Source organism: Lytechinus pictus, chromosome 3 (genome assembly GCF_037042905.1).
Source record: "Lytechinus pictus isolate F3 Inbred chromosome 3, Lp3.0, whole genome shotgun sequence".
NCBI lineage: Eukaryota > Metazoa > Echinodermata > Echinoidea > Temnopleuroida > Toxopneustidae > Lytechinus > Lytechinus pictus.
In genome coordinates this window covers 64,107,063-64,122,110 of record NC_087247.1, presented here as the reverse complement: position 1 = coordinate 64,122,110, position 15,048 = coordinate 64,107,063, and the positions used below count along the sequence as shown (strand labels likewise).

Sequence of the window (15,048 nt, the reverse complement as noted above, 5' to 3'; positions counted from 1 at the left end):
TTGTGATGGATTTCGACATAATACTCAGAATATATTTTTTCACCCTTCTCTCTTTCCATTTATTTCCATATTCTCTTTTTTATTCATGATTTTTTTTTTGGGGGGGAGAGGGGATCATGAGAGTCCATCACCGACCAAATTAGCACAATGATGCAAATGAACTTACTGGGGGGGGGGGGGATTGGCTTTCAGTCCCCCTCTCACTATTTTTTGCGATTTATTTGTTGCGTTAAATTTTTTTTGACCGCACTATTCGCAGACTTCTTAGTCTCACGCGACATTTGAAACCAAATTAGTGACGCCCTGGCATGCGGTTATGAAATTGTGCAACATTATGTAAGTGCATGTCAGACAAAATGTATATATCATGTACAAAGTCAATTTCAGCTAAAATTCATAAATGAGTAATTATTCTCACTTTTATTGACAACAGTCATTTAATTTGATGCTATTTATGACTGAAATAATGTGCAAATTTTTGTCATGATCACGCAAACCGCGGCCAAGATCCCCCCCTCACAAAATAGCCCAGATAAGTTTAATAGGGTTAAGAAAATTCAAATTAATCCACAACACTTAAGAGTGTGACTTTTTCTTTTGCTTTACTTACAGTTGTCCTACACTTACAGTAATTGGTTTGCAGCAATATGAGTATGGAAACTACTTCCAGAAGGTCTCATAGATCTGACCGCAAGCTTCCAGCACGTTACCGTGATGATTCTGTGGCAGTTTCACCAACCGCCCAGCAGAGAACAAGAACCTTTAAGCAGACTGGAAAGTTACAAGGTAAACAATGTGTTTCAACTCTGCAATCTGTTGGTAATATGTCATCAGTTAACACTCCTGAAAACCAAATACCAAGCTTTAAAACAGAGCCAGATGCATTGCAGATTGAGGGTTCACCTCTCGAGGGAGATGGTAAAATCACAAAAGAAGTGCTTCAATGTGAAACCAGTGAACATATATTTACCAAGCGCAACAGTTTGGTGAGAAATTTTCAAGCAGAAACTTGCCAGAGACATTTATCCGCTGAAGCTGTCATGGAAGAAGAGGATGTTAACAAGGAAGTACAAATGTTAGAAGCTCTACCTCCTAGAAAAGAAAGAAAAATTTGTAACATATGTGAGAAGAGCTTTGTAGACAAGTATACACTCTTGGTGCATCTCCGCACACATACAGGGGAAAGACCCTACCATTGTACTCTCTGTGACATGAAGTTCTCTCAAAGAAGCACATTACAGTTTCATATGGACACACATTCTGGTAAAAAGCATGAATGCTCTATTTGTGGCTACAAGTTTACACAGGCAAGGAGTCTTAAGAGACATATGTATTTTCACACTGGAAATAAAGAGATGAAAAGAAAATTGGTCAACCAAGATTTGAAAAAAGTGTATGTTACTCTTGAGGAACCAGAAAAGAATATGACTGAACTTTGTGATAAAAATAGGTTGTTTGTGCAGATGTATGAATGTGAATTCTGTAATAAACATTTTAAAAGAGTTGCTGAGCTGAAAGTGCATTTACGTGTACATACAAATGAGCGCCCTTATTGCTGTAAAATTTGCGGGAAATCTTTCAAGCAATTGTGTCACTTAAATGGTCATCAGAAAACTCATGACAAATCAGGAAGCTTTCCTTGTCTGGATTGTGGTAGCCATTTCTCTCAGTTAGAGAATCTTCAAAGGCATCAAGCTAACAAGATATGTGCGGAAGGGAAGGTATTATGTAGGAAGAGAGGCAGGCCTCGTAAATTTGTTAATATTGAGCAGAAACATGATGAGAGCAAAGTGGTAGTCACTGATGAGACCGATATAGCTGATAACAGTTCTTCACAACAAGGTTTAGAAAATGTACAGGTACATGAATATGCTGATGACATGAAGTCTCCAGAAGATGTCAAATTTGTTGGTAGTGGCCCTTTTGTAAACAGAGAACAACAGTGTGCAAATGTATGTGAACTATGTGGAAAGGCCTTAGGAAAGAATGATCAGCAACACAACTGCACAAATGGAAATGAAGAATCGGTCTTTTGTGATATATGCAACAAGAAATTCAGGTCATTGAACTTTCTAAATGAACACTTAAAATCTCATTCTCAACATAAGCCGTACTCATGTGAAAATTGTAACAAAAGGTTCAAAACCCTGAGAAGCCAGCAGAACCATGCCGGGAGAAACTGCTGTACTGGCCGTCGTCCATATCAATGTGAAACATGTGGAAAGTCCTTCATGTATTCAAGATATTTGAAGACCCATCGATGTCTTGATACACCTGTCAAGGTTTACTCATGTGGTGATTGTGGAAAGATGTATAGGAGACAAGATCGCTTAATAGAACACATGCGTGTACATACGGGAGAGAGACCATTCGTCTGCACTATATGTGACAAAACATTCACAAAAATTGCAAATTTTAGGTTGCATCAGCGAGTACATACAGGGGAAAAGAAATATGAATGTTCACATTGCAAGAAACGCTTTGCTCATAATAGTACACTCCGTTATCATGAGACTACCCACAAAACTGAAAAAGCCTTCCAATGTGACCAATGCGACAAGCAGTTTCCAAGGTTGAACGCTCTTCAAGCCCATAAGCAAGTTTGCCACGTACATGAAGTTACAAGGAATGGGTATATGTGTGGAAATTGTGGCAAGGTTTATCAGCATCTAAAAAGGCTGATGAAACATCACTGTGAGGCAACCAGCGGGAAACGATTTGTTTGTAAGTTTTGTTGTAAGCAGTTTGACAGAGAGAAGCAGTTGGATGTTCATCTGCGAATACATACAGGGGAAAAGCCATATAAATGTGACAAATGTGGGAAAGGATTCTCTCAGTCTGGTGGCCTCACAGATCACATGGTCTGCCATACTCGTGAAAAGAAGTTCCAGTGTGACCTTTGTGGTGCTAAGTTTTTACGAATGAAAAGTTTACGCAAACACAAACTTATCATCCATACTGGTGTTGAACCACAGATCTGTAAACTCTGTGGGGCAACTTTTAAGTACTATAAAGCGTTGAAGAAACATGAGGCTATTCATGAAACGGAATCAAGGAACTTCACAGACATCCTTGAAGACATTGAACATGCTATTAACAATGCATCAACAACACAGGTAGAACCATCAAATGAGGGTACTGTTGTGCATGTGGTTAGTGATATTGATCAGATTGACCAAGTGGCTGAAGTGGTAGTCCAGGAAGATGGAACTTGTCAAGAAGTTATCATTGCAGATCATCCAGGAGATGGCCATGTATTTCACCTATTACATGATCCAGAACAGCTTGAAATTGAGCAGAGCATCCAAGAAATTCAGATTCAAGCTCAGCTAGAGCAAGAAGTAGACATGACACATCAGGTTTTAACTCCTGATGTTACAGCAGTAGACTATCATGAAGAAGTTGTTTCTGCATCCTAAAAAAAAAAGAAATCTAAACTGTGAATTGTTATTTGTGATAAATTCTTTTTTGCATTTGTCCAATAAATATGGTAATGAATGAATATTGACATGATACATTTGTTGTAATGTTTTTCCCAGAAATAATTTTTATTCAAAATGAATTAATTATGCAATTCATACAGAAACAAAACATTATACATGACATGTATTCATACTGAACATGCAAATTCACTTCAGATTTGATTTTTTTTTTTTTTGCAGATTCCATCTTCATAAACATCATAATAGGTTTTCAGGTTTTCATAAAAAATTACAGAAGTAAAAAAAAGTCCTTCATGCATTTCATTGTTTTTAATTTTTTTTTATCATTAGAGATTATTCAACACGAAAAGTCATTTATGAATTAATTAAGCTACATGTACCAATTGGAATGAAAAATTATTGTCCTTATGTGAACTTCATCTTAGTTTGAACTTATATATTCAAATCATAAGAATGAGTGATTTTGCACTTTGTGTCACAAATAGTCATATGATGTGGTGTCGCAATGATGTACCCGTATGTCGCTAATTTGGTAACAAAATCAATACAATACTCTAAATAATAAGTCAAATTTTCATGGCTTTATCTTGATATATTTTGTAAGAATGGTGTAAAACATAGGGGGAGGGCATGATGAAAGGTTAAGGGTCACATCATTATGGCATGTTCTGATGAACCAATCAGATGAATAATACAAACACCTTGGTAACTAACAGCTCATAAATTAATTCAGTATACAAAGTGTTTCCCTCTGCTTTTCCGTCAATAATCTGAACTGATGATTGGTCTAAACCCCATCATGTGACAGATAATTCCAACCAATTTCATCAAATTGGACACCGGACAACACATGCAAAGAATAGTACAAAGGCTACGTATGGCTGGATGGGTGGAACTTGAATCATGGTTAAAGCCAAGTAAATTTTTTTTTTCACTTTTGAGGGCCACTTTTAATGAATTTACTGCCTAAACCTACAACATTAGAAAAGCTTTTCATTGTTTAGAATGGGAATTTCCATGGCTCTTTATTCAAGTTTCTAGGGCAATTTTGAGCATTTTGGTTGCATAATCACCCCTGCCCCCGTGTTTTAATTTCTCCTGCTTATTAAAGGACATGCATCATGAACTGTAACTGTGCATGCATGGTATGGTGATCTAGAATTCATTTATGATACTCATTCACCTTTATAAGATTTTGATAGAGTAAATGCCAGCTTTAAAATTCTTGTCATATAGGCCTATATATCTATTCCTATATGTTACAATTAATGCCAATGAAGGATATAAACCAAATATATATGGCCTTCAGAGGTTATGGTAAAATTATGTTTGTGTGACTTCCAAACCCCCCCCCCCCCCGGCAACCTTATAATTTGTTTACTGTCTTTGATAGTAGAGCTATTATCGATGGTACAGAAAGTGTTCATTATGGTAGCTGAAAGTAATGGACTTTTGTTCTCAAACTTGCCAGTTACTATATAATTTATGATCTACTGTATGGCATAAAGATTTCAAGACTGCATGAACTATCAAGTGAAAGTAGTATAGAGTTGATGTGATTTTTAAAAAAGCTTAATCTTTTTATGATTTTACATAAATGGCTACAAACAGAATAGAAAAAAGAAGTAAACATTTAAAGGACAAGTCCACCTCAGGGCAGGTCCAAGCTATTTGACTTGTGACGTACGGGACATTTAGAGACTTTAAAGTTGTGTAACATAAAAAATAAATGCACAACAGAGAATCTTTTATGGCTTTTGGAAGGCCAGTTGTGCCCTCTTTATTCACTAAAAAAATTATTGATCTACAATTCCATTAACCATGTAATATTTTAATTAATATGCGCTGTGACGTACGGGACCAGACAAAAGCTGATATTTTTGAAAAAAAGTTTGTCATTAAAACTCTGTGAATTAGAATAAGCTGGAAATATCTCATTATCTTGTTTTCATCTTGTATCTTATCAAGTTTCATTAGCTATGAATGAAATGATAGAATTCATTGTTGTTATTATGTAATAGCTCAAAATATAAACATCCGCGCTGTGATGTACGGGACATGTGACGTACGGGACATTTGTCCATGTGTTAAACAAATGGGGAAAGTGAAATTTCATCAAAATTTATAATTAACTTGACGTAAACCAAAGTACGTTAAGTTTTACATGGATTATCATGATTGATATATATTTCTTTAATAGCATACACTGAAAAAAAACCTAGCAAACGCTTTACAACCTTATAAATATTATGAAAGATGTCTTGCAAATAATTCCATGTGTTAAACGAATAAGGGAAAGTGACATTTCATCAAAATTTGTAATTAACTGGATGTAAACCAAAGTAAGTGAGTTTTACATGGATTATTATATGATTGATATATATTTCTATTATAGTATATGAACAAAAAAAAACATAAAAAACTTTATGACCTTATATTTTATGAAAGATGATATTTTAACAAGTATGCTAATATATGCACCCTTGTCATTTATTACAAATCATAACTTTATTATCAGCCTTTTACCAATATTCATCCACATATAATATCATTTATCTCAATTTACTTTATCTTTGCTCCTAATTGAAAAATAACCCTAATTAGAATTACATAGAAATCCTATGGAGTGTCCCGTACGTCACACATTTGTCCCGTATGTCACAAAGCTTACTTAGCTGATATAATTAAACATGAAATTAATTCAGTAAATTCACTTTTTTTAAATGTATAGTATTATAAATTAGAACTCTCCAAAGTGTGAAGAAAACTGTTCAACTTTTTCTTAATTAGAATCTAAAAAAACATATGCTAAATTGTGACGTACAGGACACTGCCTGTTGGACACCAGATAATTAACTTAATTGATTAATTTTCAAAATCATTTTTTTTCTCAAATGTTTGCATTAACATAGCACTACAAGTCCCCACAGAAATATTTTCAAATACATAATTTGCATTATCTGCAGATCAAAAAAATGTGATGTCCCGTACGTCACGCTAATTAATGATTTTGTGGAATCGTGACCTTGGCATTCATTAATTTTAAGTTTTCAGTAGAAAAAAAATATAGGGCAAAAAACTTCAGAGTATAAGCTTTAAAATGACATACAATATGTTAAATTTAGGCAAAGATTTAATTTTGGCTTCAGAGCGGACAATAGCTTGGACCTGCCCCCCAACAAAAAGTTGATTTGAATAAAAAGAGAAAAATCCAACAAGCATAACACTGAAAATTTCATCAAAATCGGATGTAAAATAAGAAAGTTATGACATTCTAAAGTTTTGCTTAATTTCACAAAACAGTTATATGCACATCCTGGCTGGTATGCAAACGAGGAGACTGATGTCATCCACTCACTATTTCTTTTGTATTTTATTATATGAAATGTGAAATATTCTTATTTTCTCCTCATTGTCAAGTGATACAACGATTAATTCCTCCCTGAACATGTGGAATTAGCATTGTTTAATACTATATGGTTCAGTCAAGTTGGTCCTTATTGTCAAATCTATAAAAAATGAAATATTGTATAATTCAAACAATAAAAAACAAAAGAAATAGTGAGTGATGGACATCACTGGCTTACCTAGTTGTGCATATCACTGTTTTGTGAAAAATAAGCGTAACTTTAGATTGTCATAACTTTCTTATTTTACATCCATTTTCGATGAAATTTCATCACTATGCTAGTTTGATTTTTCTCTATTATTCAAGTCAGCATTTTCCTGGGGTGGACTTGACCTTTATAAAGACCATCTGCAATTTTTTCCCCTGTAATGTACTATGTAACAAAAATTACAATGCAGAGAAGAAAAGTATATGTAGTTAAAGAGATGGGTAAAATGATGAGAAGAGAAGGGTTACATTGAGGCTGATTGCATCTTTACCATGTTTGCTTCCTTCCTTTCCAGTGCTATGAGAATCACACTTTGATATCTTGGAAATGGAATTCACTGTTATATCTTGAGAAAGCATAGTTCATCAAGCTTGCAGAACCAGAGGAACAAGAGCTTAGTCACACAAAAGATCAGATGATGGATATCAACACACAAATACACAAATCTTCCTGTTCGGCAGTTAAGAGAGTGAAATCTAAGCATGGAGACTATGGTAAGCATTTTGAATGCGACAGAGGCAGCAGTTCATTTGCAACCAGTGGTAGGTTGAGCATGCATTTGAAGTGTCATAAAAAAGGTGAAAGGAGTCCACCAATGAGTGAACGAATGCAAACTTCTGAAGCTTTCATGCCAAGAAATGATGACCAAACAACTGATGTGATACAGATATCAGCCAATGATCTAGAGTTTGATGGTGAGAGTCAAGACTTTCAGCCTTCCAAGACAAGGCCCTCAAATACAAGGAAGGTGTGTGACTTTTGTCAAAAGTCTTTTGCAAATGCTCAAGTTTTAAAGACACACATGCGAAGGCATACTGGAGAACGTCCTTATTTTTGTACATTGTGTGACAAAACTTTCACTCAGAAGAATGGCTTGATTGTACACATGCATACGCATGCTAATGAAGAATTTAAATGTCAAGAATGTGGTGTAGTTTTCACCCAGCTGAGAAGTTTGAAGAGACATTCCAAATTCCATACTGGTGAAGTTAAAATGAAACGCAGTGCATCAAGACTTCTCAGTGAATTTAAAATTAGAGTTCCTCAGGTATTATCTGAAAAAGGAGTAAAAAGCAAATATAAAAATGTGTTTCGTTGCGACTTTTGCGGGAAGGACTTTAAGAATGGAAGTCAGCTGATGATTCATAGACGAGTCCATACCAATGAACGTCCTTTTGAATGTGGGATTTGCCAGCGGCGCTTCAAACAGAAGATCACTTTACGAGATCATGAAAGTACTCATTTCTCTGAAAAATGTCATAAATGTGACCAATGTGGGTCTATGTTTAAACAACAAAGGACACTGAGGCAACACCAGAAATTAAAAATTTGCCAGCAAAAGATAAACAAGAGAATAGATCAAGAAGAGACAAAAGTTGTAGTAATGCAGTGTCAAGAAGAAGCCGGTGAGTCAGATGCTGATATGATGTATGTGCAGAATATAAATAATATAAATTTAGATTCTGAAAAAGATGTGGCAAGAGATAGCACTGAGAATCAAGACAAGGATAAGGTAGAGTGTTTTACTATTTTGGATTGTAAACAGGGAACTAGGGAAATAATCCCATGTGGGAAAGATGTAGAACCTTATGTAAATCATGCATCCACTGAAAAAGAAGAAGATGCCATTCCTATGTGTGTATGTGAGTATTGTAGAAAGGTATTTAAGACAAAGAGAAGTGTTCTTCAGCATCAGAAAACACACAATAATGAAAGACCATTTTCATGTTGGATATGTTTTAAGACTTTCAAGATGAAATCAACTCTGATGGAACATGTAGAGATCCACAATGATGGTAAACCTCATCCTTGTCAAACTTGTGGTAAACAATTTAAGACTCGCAAATGTCTTCAGAACCATATGGGACGAAACATTTGTACAGGTATGAGACCTTATGTTTGTGAAAAGTGCAACAAATCATTTATGTACGTCAGATTCCTTGAGAAGCACAGGTGTAGTGCAGCTGAACCCAAGACATTTGATTGTGATGAATGCTTGAGAAAGTTTACTCGCCGCAACCTCCTCACTGAACACAAAAGAGTCCATACAGGAGAGCGTCCTTTGGAGTGTGAACATTGTGGTAAGAAGTTTGCAAAGAGGGACCTATTACGCCGTCATCGCCTAACCCACAAAGAGAAGCAGTTCCAATGCCAGGAATGTGGCAAGAGATTGACCCGAAAGTCTGCTCTGCAGGTACACATGGCTATTCATTCCAAAGATTATAAAACTCATGTCTGTGAAATTTGCAGTAAGACATTCAAACAGGCTAGCTCATTACATAATCATCTTAAAACGGTGCACACCATAAAAAGCTCACGTGTAGCAAAGACCAAGCCACAAGAATGTATATGTGCTTACTGTGGAAAGGTATTCAAGCACCTTCGATGGATGCTAAAGCACTTCTGTCCAGCCAGTGGTGTGAAGCGTTTTCGATGTTCTGTGTGCAGTAAGTCGTTTGATAAGAAGCAACAACTAGAGGTTCACACTCGCACACACACTGGCCTTCGTCCATACAAATGTGAAGAATGTGGAAAATGCTTCACTCAGACCAATAGTCTCAAGGACCATATGGTCACCCACACAGGTGAAAAGAACTTCAAATGTGATCTCTGCAATAGTGCTTTCACACGTAAGAATAGCCTCCAAAGGCACAAACTTATAATTCATGAGGGTGTTGAGCCATTCATATGCAAAAAATGTGGCTTAACTTTCAAATACCAGAAATCATTCAATGCTCATGTAAATGCATGTGAAGTCGTAGCAAAAGAGCATCCTGACTCTATACAAACAGAGATTGTTCAAGATGTTGTAAATGATGATCGTCAGACTGGTCATGGTCCAGATTTTGAACAGCAAGTACTAGATAATATTCTTGGTAACATTGAGAGGGCTATGAATGGTGCTGGTATCGAGATCAGGCCTGATGTCCAATACCAGATAATAGTTGGTGAAAGTGACAGTGAAGTTACTGTTCATGTGACTGGTGAACCAAAGTTGGAATCACAAAGTACAATATGTGACAATGGAGATTCCTGTTAGACACAGGAAGTGAAATCCCTTCTTAAACTTTGCACTGAGAGATTCAAGATCCTTAAAAAAAAAGACCTCTGCTTACCGGTATTTGAAATTTAAACCAAAGATGGGTTCAGCCTCAGTGAAATGAAGATATGTTCAAAGTTAATGGGTAACAGTCCAGGGAGGGGGAGGGGCCTCCACATTTTTACTATTGCGTCGTGTTGTCTCATGACCATGTTCTTTTATGTCTTGTGAAGCTTTTGACACCAAATTTGCAATGCACATGTTACATGGTTACAAAATCATGCAATGTTATGTAAGTACATGTCAGACCTATTGCTAAGAAATAAAATTTCATTTACACATCCAATGCAATTCTTTTTCAAGCCAAATTATTATTTATACTTCTAATGATTAATTTTAAGTGATTTATGATTGGAAAATAATGAATAATGGGTAAATAAAAAAAAGAAAAAATTTACACATGTATATCAATCGCAGGACTGAAGGCTCCTTCAAACCACTTCCAAAGTTGGACCCAGTCCGAATCGGTGTCAGTCTGGCAATTAAAAAGAGGTGATACAAATAAAATCAAGCCGCCTCCGAGACACTGTCTGGCTCTAGTCTGCTGTGCAAACCCTTCACTCGAGTATAGGGTCTGAATTGCAGCCTACTAATGCCTTGTGTATTGAAGGCCCTCTCGCTATGTGCTAGTCTTTGCGTGGTGACACACTTGTTGATCAAAGTTTCAATCAGGGTCTGTGCCTGCTGGCTCAGCTTTGCTATGTGTGAACAAGTCTTTGTCGTTTCCTTAATAGAGATGTTAAATGTGAATCGCGGATCTCATTGCACTGAATTTATGCTTTTGTATATCAGTTACTTGAAATGTTTGGACTAATCTCTTGAAGTGGACCTGTTAGATTGTGATTATTTTATAATTTTGTCATTTTTGTCTCGCTTGCATAGTAAAGCGAGACTATAGGCGCCGCTTTTCCGACGACGGCGTCGACGTCAACATCAAATCTCAACCTAAGGTAAAATTTTTGAAATGACATAACTTAGAAAGTATATGGACCTACCGGTAGTTCATGAAACATAGACATAAGGGTAATCAAAACTACTGAACTTCCTGCCTTGGTTTCAGGTCTTATGACCAAGGTCAAAGGTCATTTAGGGTGAATGAACTTAGACCATGTTTTGGGAATCAATATCGAAATCTTAACCTCAGGTTAAGTTTTTGAAATGTCATCAGCACTCAGAAAGTACATTGACCTAGTTCACGTATCTTACGCACAAGGGTAATGAAGTATTACTGAAAATCCTGCCAGAGCTTCAGGTCACATGACCAAGGTCAAAGGTCATTTAGGGTCAGTGATTTTTAGGCATGTTGGGGGTATTTGTTGAATTTCCATCGTAACTTTAAAAGTTTATGGATCTAGTTCATAAAACTTGGATATAAAAGTAATCAAGTATCGCTGAACATCCTGTGCGTGTTCCAGGTCACGTGATCAAGGTCAAAGGTCATTAAGGGTCAATGAACTTTGGTAATTTTGGAGGCAATTGTTGAATCACCATCATATCTTTGAAAGTTTATGGATATAGTTAATGAAATGTGGACATAGGGGTTATCCAGTATATTACTCATCTTGCACATGTCGTAGGTCACTTGATCAAGGTCAAATGTCATTTAGGGTCAATGAACATAGTATATTAATATATGAATGGTGTTTTTTGTGAATAATTATTTTATAGCCATTTTCAAAGTCAGCACTGCTGCTACATGTATATTGAATTGCGTAATATGTTCTGTCTCCTTTTCTTTTGTATCCATATAGTGGTATACATGTATGTTTGTTTCTGTTTGTGATTCACAGAATTGCAAACTAGGTTTAATATAAAGAGACTGTGGGTTTTGTATATCTACAATCCTATTCAGAGTAATCAAAACACATGCAGATGTACTTTTTGCGAAGATTCCAAGAGAAAAGTAATAAGTTTGAATCCAAAATGTATTTGAGCATGATATGTGTGCGTGTTTGTACATATGTATATAAAATGAACATTGCATCAGATTTATATTTCTGATGACTTAGCAATCATAGTGTTTTAATTTTGAAGCTTTTTTTCACTTATATGTATCTGTACTTTGTGAAATTCTAAAATTTTTAGTTGTAAGTATATTATGAAATAAATTCTAACCAGTTATATTAATTAAGGCTCGGCGATGCTTGTGTTTATTGTACATGTATGTGTACGTATCTATAGTTAATTGCATAACCCGAGACATTTGCCAAATGTCATCAACCATACAAGTCTTAAACAATGTACATCCTAGATCAGAGTGCAATGAGCACACATTGCCATTGTTTGTATGCCTTGTACTTTAAATAATCCACACAGATGACCCCCTAGTATATTTTATCACTGCAGTTACTAGGTGGACACCATACTAAGGTACTGTGAAATCAAAGGATGATGACTTGTTAAAAGGGTCCATTTTAAAGACCATGTATGAGCATGGTGTCTACCTTGTAAAAGACAGCACCAACCGCCCCCCCCCCCTACCTGGGTATGTAGGTGTTTCCGAAATATCATAGGAGATAGAGTAGGGTGTGTTTGGGGGGATCAGTGTGTGTGTGTGAGAGAGAGATGGGGGTGGTAAAGTGTATAATTTACATGTATACAAAGTGTGCAAGTATAAAGCATTTTTACACATACTTTAAAGACAACAACTAAAGCTAGAAGTGAAATAGGCAACCCTAAAGTTACATATACAAAGCATAAGTGCTAGTCACAACTTGCTAGTTGAGTATTTGGCTATAAAAATTAACTTCATTTTTTAAGCCCGCCTCACACTATGCGATCCGATGCGATTTTTCAAGAAATCGCATTTTGCATTAAATAAAAGTTCCTAGAAATAAAATTATTTTATATAAAGTTTGGCATGAAAGGAATACTGAAATCATATTTTTTACTTTGCAGCAAGCCCTGTGGTCGGAGTTAAGTCCAAATCGGCTTCAAGTTGTAGCCGATGATGTCATGATTTGGAATTGAATTTGATTTTATTCATTCAGTGAGGCTCGAACTGGACCGAATTTCGATTTCAGTAGTCCTACCACTATTCTGAACTCTGATCTGTAAGATTTTAATAGTTGGAATGTCCACATCAAACGTTATCACAATTTCTTTGAAATTCAGATCGCAACAAATCCCATGGTGTGAGCCTGGCTTTACTGATATGAATTGTGTGATGCCATACTCTGAATTGGTTCTTATTTGGCCAAGATTGTTGTGTCAGGAAAAATTATCACACATAATCTGGATGTAGATACAGATGGAAAACTGCCCAATGAGAAATAATTCTCTCTCGAGCGAAATACTCTGCTGGCAAGAAATGAAAATGCATAGCCTTTCATTGTGTCTTGTAGCTTTTAATCTCTAGGTGGTGGTGAAGGCTATATCTTTGACTTTACAAACAATGGATGCAAAGCACCCATCACCTACAGTATACCATTTTTTCTTGCTTCAATTGTTTTCTTATTGACTATGATTTGGTGCAGATTTTGTTACATATGAAAAACTATCAATGGATATTCATTGATAATAAGAAAACAATTTAAGTGAAATAAAAGGGTATAGGTGGAGGGTGGTTTTTGTTTGCAATCTATTTACCACATCAGACATATCGCTGAAATTTACAAAGCTGCAGCCCCTACCTACATAAATAGAGATGTAAATGTTACTTTTAGGGTTTCCAACAAATAATAAAGCCCACTTCGAGTTCAGACTACATTTACCGGCCAGCAGGGTCGCTTCCAGAGTAGAGAGCATCTACAAGAAACAAAAGTTTATTATTTATTCTTTTTTTTTGGGGGGGTAGAGTTAGGCACGTAATGCAAATAGAATGTAAACAAAAAAATGAAAAGACCCCAGCCTAAATCACAATCTAAGATGTGAAAAGGGTATGTTGCTGGGTTAATAGCTCCTTTGGTTTTCGGATGGTGTGTGCACTTTATAAAATAACACCATTGCTATCAATATAATTTCATTATAAAAACCCATGAGTGGACAATCCTATATGCCACTTTGAAAAAAGCCTGATAAAAAGTCCACATTCAAAATGGAATCCTTATCCCTGTATCTCAATTCAGAAATGAAATCCCCAATACTATACGCATGCTGCATATTTAAAATCAGAATCTTCACTGAAAGTGCTTATTTCTGGACGATTCCCACTCTTTAATGGAGGTGAACGCCAAACAGGGTAGCAGCATTCTATTGGTTCAACACTTTGTGCGTTGACTCGTGGTGTAAACCCTTAGCATGTTGCATTATTTTAACAGTGAACCCTTCTATGTGGTATAATACTCTGTTATTTAGACAACTTTTATCTGAACATTAAGAAAATAAATTCTTTGAAGTAAACCCGTAGTGTTTGATGGGCTATCTTGTTGTGTATGAATTTATTGCATTACTACTGTAATAAAGCACTGTAAATCATTAAAAAAACATTTTTCTTACATTTTCAACAAAATTGTAGCCCTTTATTTTGGTTCTTGGGTCAGTGGCATGACTCGATTTGTATTCACTTGGGCAGTTCATCACACAAGTGATTATAATATTGGTAATCTGACAAATATACTACAGTATATAAAGAAAAGAGAGTAGATCTTTGACTAGTCAAAGAAAAACCCACCTCTTTCATATCGAGTCCTGACAGTGAACCTGACCATGGTATTGTTTGTGAGGATTTTATTGATTCTTTTCTCTTCTGTTTTTTAATGAAGTTCCTGGGTCTGCTGGAGGATGTGTTCATTTTTTACATGTAAAGAAGGTTGATAATCTCTCTGGTTTTGAAAGCAAATGTATTCAAAGCAAAACAAAACTCTGAAAACTACAAATCACCAGACAGAGAGGTGTCAACAGGGAAATGCATGGTTGCGCAGAAATGCGAATTAAACGCATCTAGGGG

The 15,048-nt window shown here is 35.8% G+C and overlaps 2 protein-coding genes across 2 annotated transcripts in view; both read left to right on the top strand.

The window, feature by feature from the left end:
- Positions 1–12,287, top strand: part of LOC129256821 (zinc finger protein 726-like) — a 39,312-nt gene extending 27,025 nt beyond the window's left edge. Inside the window, exons 2-3 of the mRNA XM_064097557.1 lie at positions 613–3,359; positions 7,356–12,287. Of these exons, the coding sequence (XP_063953627.1) occupies positions 648–3,359; positions 7,356–7,421 (2,778 nt within the window). The 5' untranslated portion in view covers positions 613–647 and the 3' untranslated portion in view covers positions 7,422–12,287. The remainder of the gene's footprint in view (positions 1–612; positions 3,360–7,355) is intronic.
- On the top strand, positions 7,476–12,287 carry LOC129256822 (zinc finger protein 420-like). Its single transcript, XM_054895014.2, has one exon. It carries the CDS (start codon positions 7,476–7,478, stop codon positions 10,098–10,100), a length of 2,625 nt encoding a protein of 874 aa, XP_054750989.1. The 3' UTR covers positions 10,101–12,287.
- Positions 12,288–15,048: the final 2,761 nt, after the last annotated feature.